Here is a 17,875-nt window from a genome sequence, read left to right as displayed (position 1 = left end):
TAGGCTTTCGAGAAAAGGCCAGCGACTTCGACAAGGGGCGGAGCCGCTAGACAGAGGCCCGAGGAACCTGGAGTCAGCGTGGACCAATCAGGCTGCTGAGATCGGGTCCTATGCGGGAAAGTGGGCGTGGCCTAGGGGGGAAAACACCAAGAAAGCTCCGGAGGTCCTATGCCAGGAAGACGCCCTCTGCGGTGAAGGAGAGGTAAGGGGCTGGAGGGTCCTAGACTCTTCGGTCCTGGGAAGAAGGGAGGCGGGGGACCGGAGGGCTGGAAAACTGGATCTCGGGGGAGGACCCCGGTACCTCTAGGTCCTGGGAGAAGAGGAGGCTGGGGCCTCGACCTTTGGGTTTAGGCAAAGAGGGGGTCGAGATCCCGGATTCCTGAGTCTAAGCGAAGAGGATGCTGGAAGCCAGGACTCCTGGGTCTGAGGAAGGAAAGGCTGGAGGCTCAGACTCCTAGGTCCGGATAACTAAACGCTTGGGATCTTGATTCTTGGAAGGGGGCGGGGAGCGGCGCTGGAAGTCCAGACTTCTGGGTCCAGGGGAGGAGGAGTCTTGGGACAGACATATTCCACCTCTCCGCCCCCCACAGACCCCGCCGCCATGCCTCCCTCTGGGCCCCGTGCAGCCCTCTTCCTTCTGCCATCTCTACTGCTGCTGCGCGCTGTTCTGGCCGTGCCCCTGGAGCGGGGGGCGCCCAAGGAGGAGAATCCCGCGACCGAGAGCCCTGTGAGTGGCCCTGCCCTGCTTGCCAGCCATGTGTTTACAGTGGTACTACAGTTCCCGCTCCCCCGTGGCCCCTGGGTGGCTACGGATGTGGCTTGCAGTTTGCCTGCCATTCTTTGCAGTCCCAGGGCTTTGACGTGGTGAAAAACTTGAGGGCGTGTGTGTGTGTGTGTGTGTGTGTCTGTCTGTCTGTCAGATTTTAAGTCTCTCTCTGACTATGACGTATGGGGAATCAGGTCAGATTTTAGATAGAAAATCTGCATCCCGCCCCCGGGCCCCTGCCCCCCACCCCACACACACCTAAATCTCTCTGCTCCTTTAAGACGCCCTCCCCTCAAGAAGGAAGCTGGGAAAAAAAAAAAAAAAAAGATTTCCCAGTAGCACGCTGAGCTGGTGATGTTAGCTAAGTGGGGTGTTCTCACTTCAGGGAGCTCATGGGAGTTGTAGTTTAAAGTATGATGGGCATGGGGCATGGAAAATGCTCATTTATTCCAGTGCGTGTCTGTCAAACACTATGAAACCTATGGTCTTAGGGAATTTGGAACTTTAAAAGATCCTCAAGGCCAGAGCCCTGATTCGTGGCCCGAATCCTACAGCTTCCACTAGGAATGGACACGTTGCTGTCTCTGGAACAGATCATTCCGAGTTCCTGTGTGTGGTGTGGCAGGTCCCCACCCAGCAGCTGAGACCTTTGCCTTGTGAATTCTCTGCAGATACAGAAGTGCAGCTTGAGTTCCCTTTCCCTTAGTTCATTTAGAGCAAGCCCCCTGCCCTCTCAGACCAGCCTAGCTCACTGGAAAGGCTGGGGCTGCTAAGCATGGACCACCAGCGATGATAGTCAGGGAGGAAGGAGGGATCATTTGAACTGAGATCTGACAGCCTGGGCAACGGCTGTATGGTGGAGGAGAGCAGAGTGAGTAGAAGGACGCAGAGGAAGCCAGTGTGGCTTGAGACAGAGTGAGAGAAGGGGAGACGAGGTCAGAGATGGGCTGGGGCAAATCACACGGGGCCTTGTGGACCATGGTGGAGACTTTACTGAGGTGAATAGAAGGTTATAAATGGCGATGACAGCAGTCATAATAACACTGACAGCTCCTACTAAGTGCTGAAGGCAAAAAGAGAAGGGGGCGGCAGAGGATGAGATGATTAGATAGTATCACCAACTTAATGAACATGAGTTTGAGCAAACTCCAGGAGATAGTGAAGGACAGAGAAGCCTGGCATGCTGCAGTCCATGGGGTCACAAAGAGTCAGACAGGACTGAGCAACTGATCAACAACTAAGCTCTGAGTTAAATATTTAGCGATATTAACTCCTCTAATCCTCATAACAGCGCCTATGAGGTAGGTATTCCTTAACCTTACTTTACAGGTGAGGAAACAGAGGCACAGAGTTAAGTATCTTGACCAAGGACTAAGGTTGCAAGACTTGGCAAAAAAAGGATTTGCTCAGTTAAAATTGAGTTTCACATACACAGTGAATAATTATTAATATAAATGCCCTCCATGAAGTATCCATATTCTGAAAGTTATTTGTTGTTTTAGCTGAAATTGAAATGTAAGAAGGCATCCTAGCAGTTCCACTAGTCATTACATAGCTAGTCATTGGCAGATTTGGGATTTAGCCTACTCTGTGTGGTTGAATGATGGCCCCCAAAGATGTCCATGCCCAGAATCTGTGAATATATGGCAAAAGAGTGTTTGCGGGTGTGATTGAGTTAGGTGGAGAAGTAATCCTGTATTGTTTGTTTTGTTTACAGAGTATGACTTTACTTTTATGAAACAAACAAAAAAAAAACCTTGTATCTGAATACATGTGTCTAGTTGCTGGCATACACAAGGGAGTATCCATGTGCAGAAAGACTTGCAAAAACATTCCATGCTGCAAACTTTGTTTTTCTCCTTGACACTTTTCACTTTCTTTTTCACAGTTCTGTATACTGTAGTATTTTGTTGTTGAGTTACTAAGTCCTGTCCGACTCCTTGCGACCCTACGGACTGGATCCCGCCAGGCTCTTCTGTCTGTGGGATTTCCCAGGCAAGGATACTGGAGTGGGTTGGCTATTTCCTTCTCTATGTCCTGTACTGTTCAGATGGGCCCAGTGTAACCACAATGGTCCTCTAGAAGAGTGAGGCAAGAAGGTCAGTGTCAGAGGCGATGTGATGATGTAAGCAGAGGTCAGAGTGAGGCAAGGCCATAAGCCAAGGAATGCAGGCAGCCTCTGCTACTGCTGCTGCTAAGTCGCTTCAGTCATGTCCGACTCTGTGCGACCCCATAGACGGCAGCCCACCAGGCCCTGCCATCCCTGGGATTCTCCAGGCAAGAACACTGGAGTGGGTTGCCATTTCCTCCTCCAATGCATGAAACTGAAAAGTGAAAGTGAAGTCACTCAGTCATGTCCGACTCTGTGTGACCCCATAGACGGAAGCCCACCAGGCTCCCCCGTCCCTGGGATTCTCCAGGCAAGAACACTGGAATGGGTTGCCATTTCCTTCTCCAAAGCATGAAAGTGAAAAGTGAAAGTGAAGTCGCTCAGTTGTGTCCGACTCTTCGAGACCCCATGGACTGCAGCCTACCAGGCTCCTCCATCCATGGGATTTCCCACGCAAGAGTGCTGGAGTGGGGTGCCATTGCCTTCTCCAGCAGGCAGCCTCTAGATGTTGGAAAAAGCAAGGAAGCAGATTGTTCCCTCAAGTCTGCAGAATAAGCCCAGTCCTGCTGAACCGGTTTGGACTTGTGACTTCCAGAATTCTGTAAAAGAATAAATTTTTATGGCTCTAAGTTGCTTAGTTTGTGATACTTGTTAGAGCAGCAATAGGAAGCTGTTACACCCATAGCTGGGCAATCTCTTCCCATTTATTTTTCTCAACACATGTAATGATTGCTACGGTAGACTGAGTTTCTTCTAAAGCCTTACTATGTGTCAGGCTTTTTATCTCATCATTTTTCACTACAGTTCTGAGAAGTAGGGAATTTTATTGTCTGTGGAAGAGTGAGACCCTGGAAAAGAAAAGTGGCAGGGCTAGGACTAGGAGCCTGGGGATTTTTGTCAGTCTTTTTTTTTTGGCCTTGCCATGAGGCATGTGGGATCTTAGTTCCCCGACCAAGGATTGAACCTGCGCCCCCTGCATTGGAAGTGCAAAGTCTTAACCACTGGACCATGAGGGAAGTTCTGATTTTTGTCTGTCTTGTTCACTGGCTGTGTTCTCTTGAACAGTGCCTGGGAAATGGTAGGGGCTGAGTGAATGCTTATCGAATGAATGACGGCTTCACTGCTTGCCAATAAATTGCAGTATGTCCACTCTGGGGGCAGTATTGGGCTTGGTGTTTACCCATGTGATTTTAATTTCATCTCCAGCACAGACAGATCTAAGAGGAGGTGAGAGCTGAGGCCCATAGGGTCGGGTAATTTGGGATTACAGAGCAACCGAGGTCACTGGCTCCAGAGCCTGTGTCCCATGGGGCAGATCTCCTGCTCAGGGCTGTGGGGTGGTCTCTGGGTCCTATCTGCAGGGCAGAACCAGAGAGAGGCCCAGGGCTGGCACTGCTACGTTCATCTTTGTTGCCCTAGGACACAGGCCTGTACTATCACCGGTACCTCCAGGAAGTCATCAATGTGCTGGAGACTGATGGGCACTTCCGGGAAAAGCTGCAGGCCGCCAATGCCGAGGACATCAAGGTGCGCTGTGGCTGGTTTCGAGTGCGCTGGGCAGGGATGAGGGGATGCGTGCTCAGAGGGCAGAGTCTGAGCCTGCGGAAGAAGTCGCTTCTCCAGGTCGCACAGCTGAGAAAGGATCTGGGCGGGGAAGACAGAATGTGTGGTTAAGTGTGGATATGGGTGGCCCATGGCTTCCAGTATCAGCTCTACCAGCTGTGTGGCCTCCCTGCGCTGTGCCTCAGCTTTCCCATCTGTAAAGTGGGGTGATGACAGGACTATCTGATGTGTAAAAGATGTGGACCTGCACAGTGGCTGTCCTCAGTCTGTACCCTGAAAGGGCTGGTTCTGTGAGTTCGCAGCAAAGTGCTGTCCACACAGGAAGAATTCAAAACACGGGAGATGCTGCCATCACACACATCTCCTCTAACTCTCACTTTAAGCCTCCAGAGGAGCTGGGATTCTCCCCATTTTACAGAGGCGGACCCTGAGGTCCTGGTAGCAGTGTTTGTCCTTCCAGGAGGCCTGGGTCTCAGTCCCTGGACTGACTGAGCCCTGAGCCCATACCCTGCCCCATCCCCTAACCCCTAAGCAGAGTCTCTTGAAAAGAATGCGCGCGCGCGCGCGCACACACACACACACACACACACACACACGGCTGCCTGCCTCGTTCCTCGCCCTACCCCAAACTCCTTGACCGAGGACTGATGAGGAGGGCAGCCCTGCTCCCCGCAAACCTCCCAGCATCCCTGGGGTTCTCATCTGTCCCCACTCACCTGGACCCCCCGACAATGGATGGGTGGAACCAGAGATCAATGAGCCCAGCCCGTCCCGCTGCCTAGCCAGAGAAACAGCAGTTCTGGAGCCTACCTAGCTTGTTCAAGGTCATACAAGTGCAAAATAACGTCAGAAACGCTGCCACGTAGGCAGGCGGGTTTTGGAGTGGTATGGTGCTGGGTTCCAATCCCAGCCCCTCCCCTCACGCTCTTCTGAGCAAGTGGACGCACCCCTCTGTGCCTTTCCCCCCACCCCCAGAAAAAGACAGGCTCACGCAGCACTTTCTCTGTTTCAGGGACGGGAGTGGGGGGTGTCGTGTGAATCAGCCCTCGCTAAATGTCGATCCTGTTTTGGGGGCTCTGGGGCACCCCAGGAAGGCATCAGAAAGCTTGCAGAAGGCTCCAGAGAAGGCGGCTTGACCAGTGTCCCCTCTCTCCTGGGCAGAGTGGGAAGCTGAGCCGGGAGCTGGACTTCGTCAGCCACCACGTCCGTACCAAGCTGGACGAGCTCAAGCGGCAGGAGGTGTCTAGGCTGAGGATGCTGCTCAAGGCCAAGATGGACGCCCAGCAGGAGCCCAGTGAGCGTGGTGCGGTGGGCGGGGCCGGCGGCGCGGTGGGCGGGGCCGGCGGCCTCCCTCCCCTGCGTCTAAGTGATTTGGGCTGGGGGCGCCTTCGGGGCCTCCTTCTCAAGGCCTTTGTAAAATCTGTGTAGAAGATTGATCAAATTTTCTTCCTACCACAATGTACTTAAAAAATTTTTTTCTTTTAATTTATTTATTTGGCTGTGCTGGGTCTTCCTTGCTGGGCAGACCACCAGTGAAAGAGCAAGGGCTACTCTCTAGTTGCCGTGCAGGGGCTTCTCTTGTGGTGGAGCACGGGCTCCAGGCGCAGTGGGCTTCCGTAGTTGCGGCTCCCCGGCTCTAGAGCACAGGCTCGATAGTTGCAGCGATCAGGCTCAGTTGCTCCAAGGCATGTGAGGTCTTCCCAGACCAGGGATTGAACCTGTGTCTCCTGCATTAGCAGGCAGATTCTTCACCACTGAACCACGAGGGAGGCCCCCAGATTTTCCATTTTTATAAGGACTCCTGTCATATGGGATTAGGGCTCACCCTCATGACCTCATTTTAAGTTGATCACCTCTAAAACCCTGTCTCCAAATAAGTTCTGCGATACTGGGGGTCAGGATTTGAACCCCTGTGTGAATGTGGGGGCAAGGCAGTTCAACCCATAAGGAGGCTGAGTATCATGTGCTCTGAAGCCCAGCTAATCTTCATTCTGCCTCTTCTTAGATGGTGACCTAGATGTCCCTTCCCCTCTCTGAGCCTGTTTCCACAACCATAAAGTGAGATAATGGCAGAACCTATGTGAGACTTTTGTGAAAAGTAAATGCATTAATATATTTAATGTGTTTAGGGAGCAGGGCCTGGCATATAATATGTATTTGACACATGTTGGTTATTATCATTTTCAGCATCAGACTCAATTGTGTTCATTGCCTCCTCCAGGAAGCCTTCCCTGATTGCTCCAGGCCCATTCATGCTGTCCTCTGTGACATCCTTCCATGCCCTCTGTGACCTCCTTTAGAGCACATCCAGCCCATCCAGTCCAGGATAGGGATTTTGGAAGAAGGAACATTTCATGAGTTCATGCTTTCCCCCCACTCTTCCCTCTCATCCAGACATACAGTTGGATCACTTGAACCTCCTGAAGCAGTTTGAACACCTGGACCCTCAGAATCAGCACACATTCGAGGCCCGGGACCTAGAGCTGTTGATCCAGACGGTAACTTACAGGGGACCTGAAGGCAGAGGACTGCCCCCAGGGGAAGAAGGGGACGGAGCCCAGGACTGAGCCTGCTCACCCCTGCTTGGTGTTCTCACAGGCCAGCAGGCTGCAGAGGGCTGGTTGTGCCTAAACGCCTTCCCCAGATTCTCTACAGGAAAGCAGAGTTGGGGGGTGGGGGGAGTTGGCTTCACTCACACCTGGATTCAGATCTCTCCCCTCTCTCCTCTGTGTCCTTGTTGTAGGCAAAATAACGGCCCCTTGAAAGACGTTACCTGTTCACTATATGACCTGATGCGGCAAAAGGGCCTGTGCATATGTGATTAAGCCGAGGATCTTGAGATGGGGGATGAGCCTGAGTTATCCTGGTGGGCCCTTAGTGTCATCAAAAGGGTCCTTATAGGGTTCTCTGGCATCCTAGTTTAGGATTCCAGGCTTTCACTGTAAGGGCCCAGGTTTCATCCCTGGTCAGGGAACTGAGATCCTGCCAAGTGTGTTGCGTGGCAAAGAAACAAAGAAATTGAGTTTACTTCTGGATGTTCCCTGGGGGTCCAGTGGTTAGGATTCTGAGCTTTCACTGCTGAGGGTGCAGGTTCATTTCCCTGATCAGGGCAGCCAAGAAAAAAAGGTCTTTGTAAAAGCTGGAAAAAGCAAAGAGGATTCTCTCCTAGAATCTCCGGAGGGAGCACAGCTTTGCCAGCACTGTAATTGCAGCCCACTGAAGCTAATTTCAGACTCCAGCCTCCATACTGTAAGATGATAAGTGTGTGTTTTTTAAGCCACAAAATTGGCAGTAATTTGTTAGACTAGCCCAGCAACTAAATAGTCCTCATGTGAGAAGTGGGATCCACAACCATGCCTCGTGTGCAAAGCCAAGTGTGGGGCTGGGGAGTGGCCAGGGATACTCAGGCCTGCCCCCGCCTCTGCCTCTCCCTGGCTCACAGCCCTGCTGTAGCTGCTCAGCACCCCCTGGACAGAACCCACTCCCTTCCTCCTAGCCTGAACCTGAGCCTGCTTTCCTGGCTGATTGGAGCGCCATCTAGTGGCTGTAAAGCTAATAGCAGTCATTTGATTGGGTCCATGTCTGACCTCTGTCCCTGAGGGATGTTTCTGCCGCTTCTTTCCAAAACATTCTGGAAACTCTGTGCTTTCCTCCAGCCCCACTGTCATTCTCCTGGTCTCAACCCCTATCATATTGAGAAATAGGCTTCTTGCTTCTGCCTTTCACGCATGCCAGCAGGGTTTCTCGGCACTTTTGGCATTTGGGGCTGAATAATTTGTTGTGGGGCTGTTTGTGCATTGTGTGGTGTTTAGCAGCATCCCTGGCCTCTACCCACTAGATGCCAATAGACCTCTGTGACCAACAATATATGCAGACATTGACAGCTGTCCCCTGGGGACCGCAGTCAGCCCAGGTTGAGAACCTCTGTCTGTTCCCCACACAACAGCTGTATTGGCTTTCTATTGCTGCCATATTACAAATTACCACAGACTCATGCCTTAAAACAACACAAAGGTTTCTCTCACAGTTCTGGAGGACGGAAGTCCAAAATCAGTATCACTGGGCCAAAACCAAAGTTTCTTTAGAGGCATCTGCTCCTTTCTACTTCTAGCTGCTGGGGGTTGCCAGCATTCCTTAGCTTGTAGACACCTCACTCCAGTCTCTGCTTCTACCATCACATGGCATTCTCTCTGTCTCTCTCTGTGTCCTCTCTGTAGACACTAGTCCTTAGAATTAGGGTCTACCCTCATCCAGCAGGACCTCATCTTACCTAATTAGATCTTCAAAGATCCTGTCTCAAAGAAGTCACATTCTGCAGTTCTGTTCACATGAATTCTGAGGTGGGGGAGGGGGGACCCTGGACCACCCACTATGTATTGTTATCTCCAGTTTCCAGAGGCAGAAACAGAGGCACAGAGAGAATGAGTGACTTGCCCCAGGTCATACAGCAACTGGGACTTGCTCACATAACAGAGCCAAGATTTGAACCCTGGACAGAATAATTAGAGCCCTCATGTTCTTTACCCTCTTAACTGTACTGCTTTCCATTGTAAGCCACCTCATGAGCTATTCCTTATTATTTATTCCTCCAAGATCTTGAGATTGTGGAGGACTTGAAACAGGTGAGTTAATGTTGCTATTGTGTAACCATCCTCATCTTTTTTTGAGCAAAGAAGGGAGGCTTTGTGTTATGGGGCAAGAAGTGACACTGGGACCTAAGACCCAGCACAGGTGGAAGCGGGGGTGGGGGGTCCAGATTCAGAGCCAAAGGCCTGGCTATTCAGAGGTTGGAATTAGGAACTGGGTATAGAGGTGAGGTGGGAATGACCAGCTGCCTTTCCCCAGGCTACTCGGGACCTGGCCCAGTACGACGCAGCCCATCATGAAGAGTTCAAACGCTACGAAATGCTCAAGGAACATGAGAGACGCCGTTATCTGGAGTCCCTGGGGGAAGAGCAGCGGAAGGAGGCGGAGAGGAAGCTGGAAGAGCAACAGCGCCGGCACCGAGAACACCCCAAAGTTAATGTGCCTGTAAGAACCCCCATTTATGCCCAGCCCCCACCACGTCCAACTTTCCGAGCTCCACAGGAAAGCAGCTGAAAAATTATAACTCCCAGCAGACCTTAAGGCAGAGCTCCCTTTTAATGTGCCTAGCTACCTCCAGGGGCTGCTGGGAGTTGTAGTTTTTTTGTTTGAGGGGTAAGACATTCGAGGGATGGGGGTAAAGGGTTCTCTCTAGCTTCATCCTGTGGGACCCAGCCTTCTTGCTCATGAGCCCCTGGCTCTCCCTTCCACAGGGCAGCCAAGCCCAGCTGAAGGAGGTATGGGAGGAACTGGATGGATTGGACCCCAACAGGTTTAACCCCAAGACCTTCTTCATACTGCATGGTAAGGTGGGGAGGGAGTCCAGGACCCAGGCTAACACTGAGGTCTGACCTGTCTGGGGCCTGAATGCTGGAAAGGGGTCTCCCTTATGTCATGGGGCTTAAGAATGCTGAGCCCCTCTCCCCTGGTGGTCAGAAAGACCCTGTCACTCCCTGTTGTTGGGGCCAAGATCCTGCATACAAGAGCTGGTCCTTTCTTCTGAGGTACACCAGACTTCTGGGTTGTAAGGACTGATCAGTATCCCTAACAGAGCAAACCAGGCTTGGCTAGGTATGGACCACCCCCGGCCCCCGCCCTACTTCATGGCAGTAAGAAGCCCTGGTCCCCCCGGGGGTCCTATTGCTAAGGCGGGGTGTTGGGGGGCGGGAGTGCTGAGCTCTAGTTACTGGGCCTCCAAGGAGCCAGGAAGCCCCTTCTGCATGCTAATTCAGGGGCATATTCCCCTTCATCCTCCTCCTGCCTGGAAACATCACCTCTGTATCCAGCCTCAAATTCCAAAACCTCCAAATGACAGGAATTTGACTCTAAATCTGGCCCGTGCTGGGTCTTATATCCTGACGTCACTTTTTTTTTTTTTTTAACTGTGCCCTGAGGCTTGCAGGATCTTAGTTCCCTGACCAGGGATTTAACCAGGGGCCCTTGGCAGTGAAAGCGCAGAGTCCTAACCACAGGATGACCAGGGAATCCCCCTGATGTCACTTCTTGCCAGGCCCCCTCAGGTGTGCCCAGGATCCCCACGCAAAAGCTATAGCCTGTCACCAGAGCTTAGCAGGGTCTGATTCATTTATTCAACAAAGGTTTGCTAAGTGACCTCTTAAGGACTGAGTTTCATGGAGACCCTGTGGGTACAGATGTGAACAAAAGAAAGCCTCCCTGCCATCACAGAGCCTGTGACCAGGCAAATACTCTATTTCAGTGAATCAAAGTGACCTTGGAGTATAAGACACACTCGAATTTTATACAAACTGTCCTTTAAACTGACACACCCTCAATGATAAGATACCTCCCAATTTCATGCATGATAAAATATGGGGAGCAAAAAAAGTACATTTTTAGAGTTGGTGAAGTTGGTTCTATTGTAGATGATCAGAGAGTCACATGTACCATGGAAACAACGACATCGGAATTTAGGGTCTACAGTGATGATTTTTAGATAACTTGGTCTGGAAAGGTGTTTGCTAGATCAGCATTGTCCAGCAGAGCTTTCTCTGCTGATGGAAATGTTCCACGCCTGTGTTGTCCAAGACAGCAGCCGCCAGCCCAATTGCTTTTTTTTTTTTTCCATACCACACAGAGTATGGGATCCTAGTTCCCCAACCAGGGATGGAACCTGTGCCCCCTGCAGTAGAAGCATAGAGTCTTAACCACTGGATCACCAGCGAAGTCTTTTTTGAAATGAATGAGGAAGTTTATTAACCCAGCATCCTTTGTTCTTTTCTTTTTAAATTCATTTTTATTGGTGCATAGTTGATTTACAATGTTGTGCTAATTTCTGCTGTGGCAAAGTGACTCAGTTTCAGCTTTTTTTTTTAGCTTATTTTTTTAAGCTACTTTTCCCACGTAGATCATTAGAGAGTATTGAGTAGAGTTCCCTGTGCCATACAATCGGTTCTTATTAGTTCCCATGTGTTCCATTAGTTCCCATGGCTATTAATTAAGGACTTGAAATGTGGGTTTTACAACTAAGAAACAGTATAGTGGTGGGGGTGTGCAGTTAAATTTTTAAAATTTTGTAATTGTAGTAAAATACACTTGACATAAAATCTACGATCTTAGCCATTTTTAAATGTACATTTCAATAGGGTTAAGTACACTCACATTGTTATGCAAGTGTTTTCATCCTTGCAAAAACTGAAGCTCTATGTTAATCATCAGTTCCGCATGACCTTTCCCCCAGCCCCTAGTTACTTCTGTTTTCTTTTCTCTATGATTTTTGACTCTTAACTACTTCATAGAAGTGGAATTGTACAGCATTTGTCTTCTTTGTGACTGGCTTATTTCCCTTGGCATAATGTCAAGGAAATGAATTTTTCATTGTATGTGATTGTTGCTCATTGAAATTTCATTTGCCCCGTGTAGCTAGCAGCCACTGGATGGCACAGCACAGCTCAAGAGAGATGACATTTGAACCAAGACCTCAGTGAAGTGAGGGGTTGAGTCTCACAGATACGTGTCTAAATTGGGGACACAGCAAACACAGGCCGGGGAGAATGAACTTGGTGGGTTTCCCAAGGTCACTGGAACAGAATGCTGGAAGAGAAGAATGATGAGAAATGGAATTCCCTGGCAATCCAGGGGTTAGGACTCCGAGCTTTTACTTAGTTCCCCTAGTCGGGGAACTAAGATCCCACCTGCTGAGTGGCTCAACCAAAAGAAAAGAATGATAGGAAAGACTGTTGGGGGGATAAGAGCAGTTCTACAGTCAGAGTGAGAAAGCTGGATTTTATTCTGTCTTGAGTGAAAACGGATTTTGAGCAGAGGAACTGACCTCACCTGTCAAGTGTTAACAGGATTCATCTGAGTGCTGGGTGCTGTGTCAAGGACAGGCTGTAGGGGTCGAGGGTCAAAACCAGGATCCAAGTCAGAAGTCATGAGATGCTGATGGCTGGACCATGGAAGTAGGAAAGAGTGATAGGATTCTGGATTCATCTTGAAGGTCAAGCTGGTAGGACTCAGAGATGGACTGGATGAGGACTGTAATGGAACAAGAGAGTCAAGGGTGACTCTGAGGTTTTTGGCCTGAGCAACTGGAAGGAATGGGAGAGAAAAGCAAACAAGATTGGGAGCTGGGTCTGTTCACATCAAGTTAAGAGATGTCTGTTAGACATTTAGGTGGCGATGGAGAGTAGGCAGTGGGGTATTCAAGTGTGGAGGCAGCTCATGGATGGCATTAAAGTGAGGGAAATCCATCTAAGGAAGTCTGGGCCAATTGAACTCTCCTTATGATGGCTAACGTTCTGTGTGCTGCCCAATATGGCGGCCACTGGCCATTTATGGGTATTGAATGCTTGCCATGTAGCAAGTGGGACTGATAAATTGAAACTTTAATCTTATTTGATACTGATTTAAATTTAAACAGCCCATCTGACTAGTGGCAACCGTAATGGACAAATCTGAATACTTGATAGGAAAGATGACCCTGACCCCTGGGGTACACCAAAGAGTAGAGGTCAGGGAGAGGGCAGGGCCGGCTAAGGAAAATAAGGGCAGCTGGAGAGGAGAGAATGATGTTTTGGGAGCCAAAGGCAAAAAGTCAAGTTAAAGTGCAGGCTAAAGACTAACCATTGGATTTGCAAGATCAGGGTTCCTGGCCACCTCTGTTGGGGCAGTGAGCAAGGCACATATGGCACATTGGCAGGGAGAAGCTTCTCTGGCGATGGGAGTCAGCCCTGGGGTGGTTCTCAGGGAGGTGCCGCTGACACCCCTGGATCCTGGGCAAAGGGGCTGATCCTGTGGCCAGATCACTGGTAGCTAGAGATCAAGTTATTCTGCAAGACAGTGGGCCCACGAATAGTCCCAATGGAGCCTGACCTTCATCTATTCCATTCTTGAGAATGGTTGGGAAAGGGGTGTCCTAACATCAGGTCTGTGGGGCACTGAAGTCTGAAGGCCACCATCCTAACAACCACCCTGCTGTTGCCCGTCCTCTGAGAATAGACCTCGCATCAGCCAGATCTTCTCTAGCAGATCACTTAGGGACTTGACCCACTCTGTGCTTAGTCCCCCAAGAAACCTTGTTGTCTCTTCTTCAGATATCAACAGCGATGGTGTCCTGGATGAGCAGGAACTAGAGGCCCTCTTCACCAAGGAGGTGTGTCTTGTAGGCCGTGGGTGAAAAGGATGCCCATATCAACCACATGTCCCCTTAGGATCCTCAGGATCCCCTAAGGTGCCCCTGGATGTGGGTTCAGGGTGAAAACTACAACTCCCAGCAGTCCCTTGGGCAAAAAGAGGCTGCCAGGAGTGGCAGGGTACCCCAAAGACTGATGGGAGTTGAAGTTTGCTGTGTCTGTGCGTGTGGGAGTGGGGGGGGCGGTGGTTAGTTTAGCCTGCGAAGGAGCATAACCCTGGACCTCTCAGTACATCCTGCCTTTCACTTGACCCTTGCAGCTGGAGAAGGTGTACGACCCAAAGAATGAGGACGATGACATGCGGGAGATGGAGGAGGAGCGGCTGCGCATGCGCGAGCACGTGATGAAGAATGTGAGTGCAGGGACCTGGGTCGTGGGCGGGGGTGAGATAGGTAGGTGGAGGAGGTCCTGCTCCGTTGCTTACCCTTACCTGGCTCCCCAGGTGGACACCAACCAGGACCGCCTCGTGACCCTGGAGGAGTTCCTCGCATCCACGCAGAGGAAGGAGTTCGGGGACACCGGGGAGGGCTGGGAGGTGAGGACATGGGTGATACTCTGGGTCCTGACTATCCCTCTCTCACAGACCTAACCCTTCCTTCAGGGTCTTTGGCCACTTCGGTTTCTCTCTGGGCCTCCCACCCTCAGCTCTCTGTTCCCCCAACCCCCTGGAATTTCTCTCCCCCCAACTCTGGCCTTTATCCTCTTTCCCTAGTTCCGGCTTAGGTCTCTCCATCCACACGCCTGGCCCAGGCCTCCCCATCTTCCCTGAACCTCCTCCATCAGCAGGGCAAGGCTGGAGTCCCCCTGCCGACGTCCCCTGTTCTCACCCTGCAGACGGTAGAGATGCACCCTGCCTACACGGAGGAGGAGCTGAGGCGTTTTGAGGAGGAGCTGGCTGCCCGGGAGGCAGAGCTCAATGCCAAGGCCCAGCGCCTCAGCCAGGAAACCGAGGCTCTGGGGCGCTCCCAGGGCCGCCTGGAGGCCCAGAAGAGAGAGCTGCAGCAGGTGACTGGCCAGGGAAATGGATCCATTCTCTGATTCCCTGGTGGCCTTTGTCCTGGTGTGTCCACAAGTGGGGAAGGCCTGGGGCCACTATGTTAATCACTGGTAGATCCATGGGTGGCAGCCGCCGCCATCTTGAGTAAGGGCAGACATTGTTCTCATCCCTGGCTGCTGCGCAGCTGCCATGTTGGATAAGGGCAGTGAGGTTGTAAGCAGGAAAAGGAGGGGAAGGCCAAAGAGGGAGGAAGCGGCTTCCCTGTCCCAAGGTGTGACACAAGCCATGACAGGTAAGGGAGAACTGGATCTTTAACTAGTATTAAGTCCAACTCTCAGTGAGAGAGGAAAACTGAAGGCCCTAGAGAAAGGACTGGTCCATGACCACACAGCAGGTTGCCATGGAGACTCAGCATGCTACCGTCTTGCCTCTGTGATCTCCCCCACCCGCTGCAGGCCGTTCTGCAAATGGAACAGAGGAAACAGCAGCAGCAAAGCCACAACAACCCAGCCCCCGGCCCCGAGGGACAGCTCAAGTTCCACCCGGACACAGGTGCTGGCCTGCTGGGCCCAGGGGCCAGGGAGGGAGGTGGGGGCCCAGACTTCCGTGTCTGAGGGAGGAGGGGCTGCGATGTCTAGCCCTGCCATGTTCTCCCTCCGTTTCAGATGATGTACCCGTCCCAGCTCCAGCTGGTGACCAGAAGGATGTGGATGCTTCAGAAAAGAAGGTCCCAGAACAGACCCCTGAGCCTCCCCAGCTGGATTCACAGCACCTGTGATCATTCCAGGACCCCAACACTCAGGGTTCCTCCCAAGGCTGATGGGAGGGGGGTGGAGTGTCACAATCAACCTCCTCTGGGGACCCGGCCACACTTGTGGCCTCCTGTGGGAGGGGGAACAGGCTGGCTGTTTCCTTCTCATACTGCTGCCCAGGCCCTGTATCTGCCACCTCAGTCTCCACAGCCTTCCAGTCTGTGGTCCCCTCTTTCTGTTCCCCTCCAAGGGACTTGCCTTCTCGTATCCAGTTGAGTGCTCACTGGCCTCAGCTTCACTGAGGGAAGCCCCCTTCTTCCAGGGAGGGTCTGCTCACACCTGCCTTTCTAGTTGGTTTGGCCTTGACGCCCAGGTTGTGGCCACTCCAGCATCCCGCATCCCCACAGCTGCTGAAATCCTGCCTGCTGCTCTGGGCCCAGCTTCCGCTGGTCTGTGGGGCTTCAGTGGCCCCTCAACACCTTTCTCTACATTTTGTGGGACTGGCGATGCCTCAAAGATAGTGTCTCCCCCACAGCTGGGTGTGAGGGCCAGAAGAGTCCTCTGCATCGCTGATCAACTCTGATCCCAGGAGCCCTGACTCTCCTGACCCCTGGTTTCCAGCCATCTCAGCCCCCTCCCTGATGTCATGGCTCCTAGCCCCTTCCTTCCACATCCCCAGAAGGATCACAGAACTGACCCCACCGCAGGATTAGGTTCCAGCCCCTCAGCCTTTCTGGCTTTATCTCACACGGCTCCCTGTTCTGCTCTATATGCTGGTTCCATCCAAATACACTTTCTGGAACAAATCCATGCCTCTGTTTCTTTGGAAACCCTGTTTCTTCTGAAACTCCACTTGTGCTTCACCTGCCAAAGCCCTCTTCATTAAGAATCAATTCAAGCATTTCTGAGAGGCTCCATCATGGCATCTTTGTCCTGTCCTGATGGGTCTGCTGCCTACACACATGTGCATACCTTCAGTAGAATCCCTTCAGCCACAAGGACAGAAAACCCAAACCTAGGCTTACACAAGAAAGAAAAGTGTATTATCGCCCCAAACAAGAAGTCTCAAAGTAAAGCGACTCCAAAGCCTTCAGGGAACTAGGTTCTCCCATCTGCTAGCCCTGCTGTGGTAGGTGTGCGTGGAAGGTGGGGGGAACCTGTACTCCTCTTGTCCCAAAGTGGCTGCAGCTGCTCTGGATGTCACACCTGTCTGCACTGACAACTGACGAAATTGGCAGAGGCTAAAAATCAGCCTCCTGAGCCCACCCAGAGCCTGTTTACCAGAATGTTACTGAAAATGAGACAGGTCTAGTTTAGCATCCACAAAAAGGAAGAAATATAAAGGAGGCCCCAGTGATAAAAAATTATCTGTGAGGGTCATTAACAATACATATTCTCAGGATTTCTCTGGTGGCCCAGTTGATAAGAATCTGCCTGCCAATGCAGGGGACTCGGGTTTGATCCCTGGTCTGGGAAGACTTCACATGCTGCAGAGCAACCAAGCCTGAGTACTACAACTACTGAGCCTGTGCTCTAGGGGCTGTGTGCTGCAGCTACTGAAACCTGTGTGCTCTAGAGCCCATACTCCACAAGAAGAGAAGCCACAGCAATGATGAGGCCTCGCAGCACAACAAAGAGTAGCCCCCGATCGCCGCTACTAAAGAAAAGCCCACACAGCAATGAAAACCCAGTGCAAGCAAAATAATTTAAAAACAAAAAAGCAATACATATTCCCAGATCCTGGAATGTTCAAGGAAGTTTACTGGGAAGATATAGTGCTGCACCCACCCTTCCCTTAGGAACCTCAACAATGACCTTCACAAACTTCAGCCACAGCCTCTCTGCTTCTCTTGGAAAACTGGAAGCTGGGCCTCAGTGACCCCATCTGGAAACTAGGCTTAAAATGGTAGCCACTTTGCAGCATTCTTTGAAGGATCTAATAAGCCTATACATGAGTGGCATTTCCTCTGGCCTGAAATATAAGGTTAGCAAGTAATAGCTGTTATTGGTATTAAGTGGACATGTTTATACAACTAGGGCTTCCCAGGTGGCGCTAGTGGTAAATAATCCACCTGCCAGTGCAGGAGAATCGAGTTCAATCCCTGGGTCAGAAAGATCCCCTGGAGGAGGAAATTCTGCCCACTCCTGTGTTCTTGCCTGGAGAATCCCATGGACAGAAAAGCCTGGCAGACTACAGTCCACGGGGCTGAAGAGAGTTGAAAGTGAAAGAGGAGAGTGAAAAAGTTGGCTTAAAGCTCAACATTCAGAAAACTAAGATCATGGCAACAAGGACCTACTGTATAGCACAGGGAGCTATATTCAGTATCTCATGAAGTGAAGCGAAGTGAAAGTCGCTCAGTCGTGTCTGGCGTTTTGTGACCCATGGACCATACAGTCCATGGAATTCTCTAGACCAGAATACTGGAGTGGGTAGCTGTTTCCTTTTCCAGG

The 17,875-nt window shown here is 51.2% G+C and overlaps 1 protein-coding gene and 1 long non-coding RNA gene across 3 annotated transcripts; one reads left to right on the top strand and one right to left on the bottom strand.

Annotated features, from left to right (window-relative positions):
- The first annotated feature begins 23 nt into the window (after positions 1 to 23).
- Positions 24 to 16,230, top strand: NUCB1 (nucleobindin 1). Of its 2 annotated transcripts, none has more exons than XM_027515199.1 (13): positions 24 to 202; positions 591 to 727; positions 4,296 to 4,403; positions 5,601 to 5,733; positions 6,834 to 6,937; positions 9,285 to 9,470; positions 9,737 to 9,827; positions 13,577 to 13,635; positions 13,935 to 14,027; positions 14,118 to 14,210; positions 14,510 to 14,680; positions 15,128 to 15,224; positions 15,338 to 16,230. In XM_027515199.1, exons 2-13 carry the CDS (start codon positions 602 to 604, stop codon positions 15,448 to 15,450), a joined length of 1,374 nt encoding a protein of 457 aa, XP_027371000.1. In that variant the 5' UTR covers positions 24 to 202; positions 591 to 601; the 3' UTR covers positions 15,451 to 16,230. The 2 variants fall into 2 exon arrangements, with proteins under 2 accessions (XP_027371000.1, XP_027371001.1); XM_027515200.1 differs by having other exon boundaries at positions 196 to 458.
- LOC113876230 lies at positions 4,033 to 12,405 on the bottom strand. The gene is made up of 2 exons (XR_003506445.1): positions 12,318 to 12,405; positions 4,033 to 4,520 (listed from the first exon to the last, which is right to left on the bottom strand). It is a non-coding gene; the product is annotated as an uncharacterized LOC113876230 (long non-coding RNA).
- Positions 16,231 to 17,875: the final 1,645 nt, after the last annotated feature.

Source organism: Bos indicus x Bos taurus, chromosome 18 (assembly GCF_003369695.1).
Source record: "Bos indicus x Bos taurus breed Angus x Brahman F1 hybrid chromosome 18, Bos_hybrid_MaternalHap_v2.0, whole genome shotgun sequence".
In the NCBI taxonomy this organism is placed as follows: Eukaryota; Metazoa; Chordata; class Mammalia; order Artiodactyla; family Bovidae; genus Bos; species Bos indicus x Bos taurus.
This window is presented reverse-complemented; position numbering and strand designations above follow the sequence as displayed.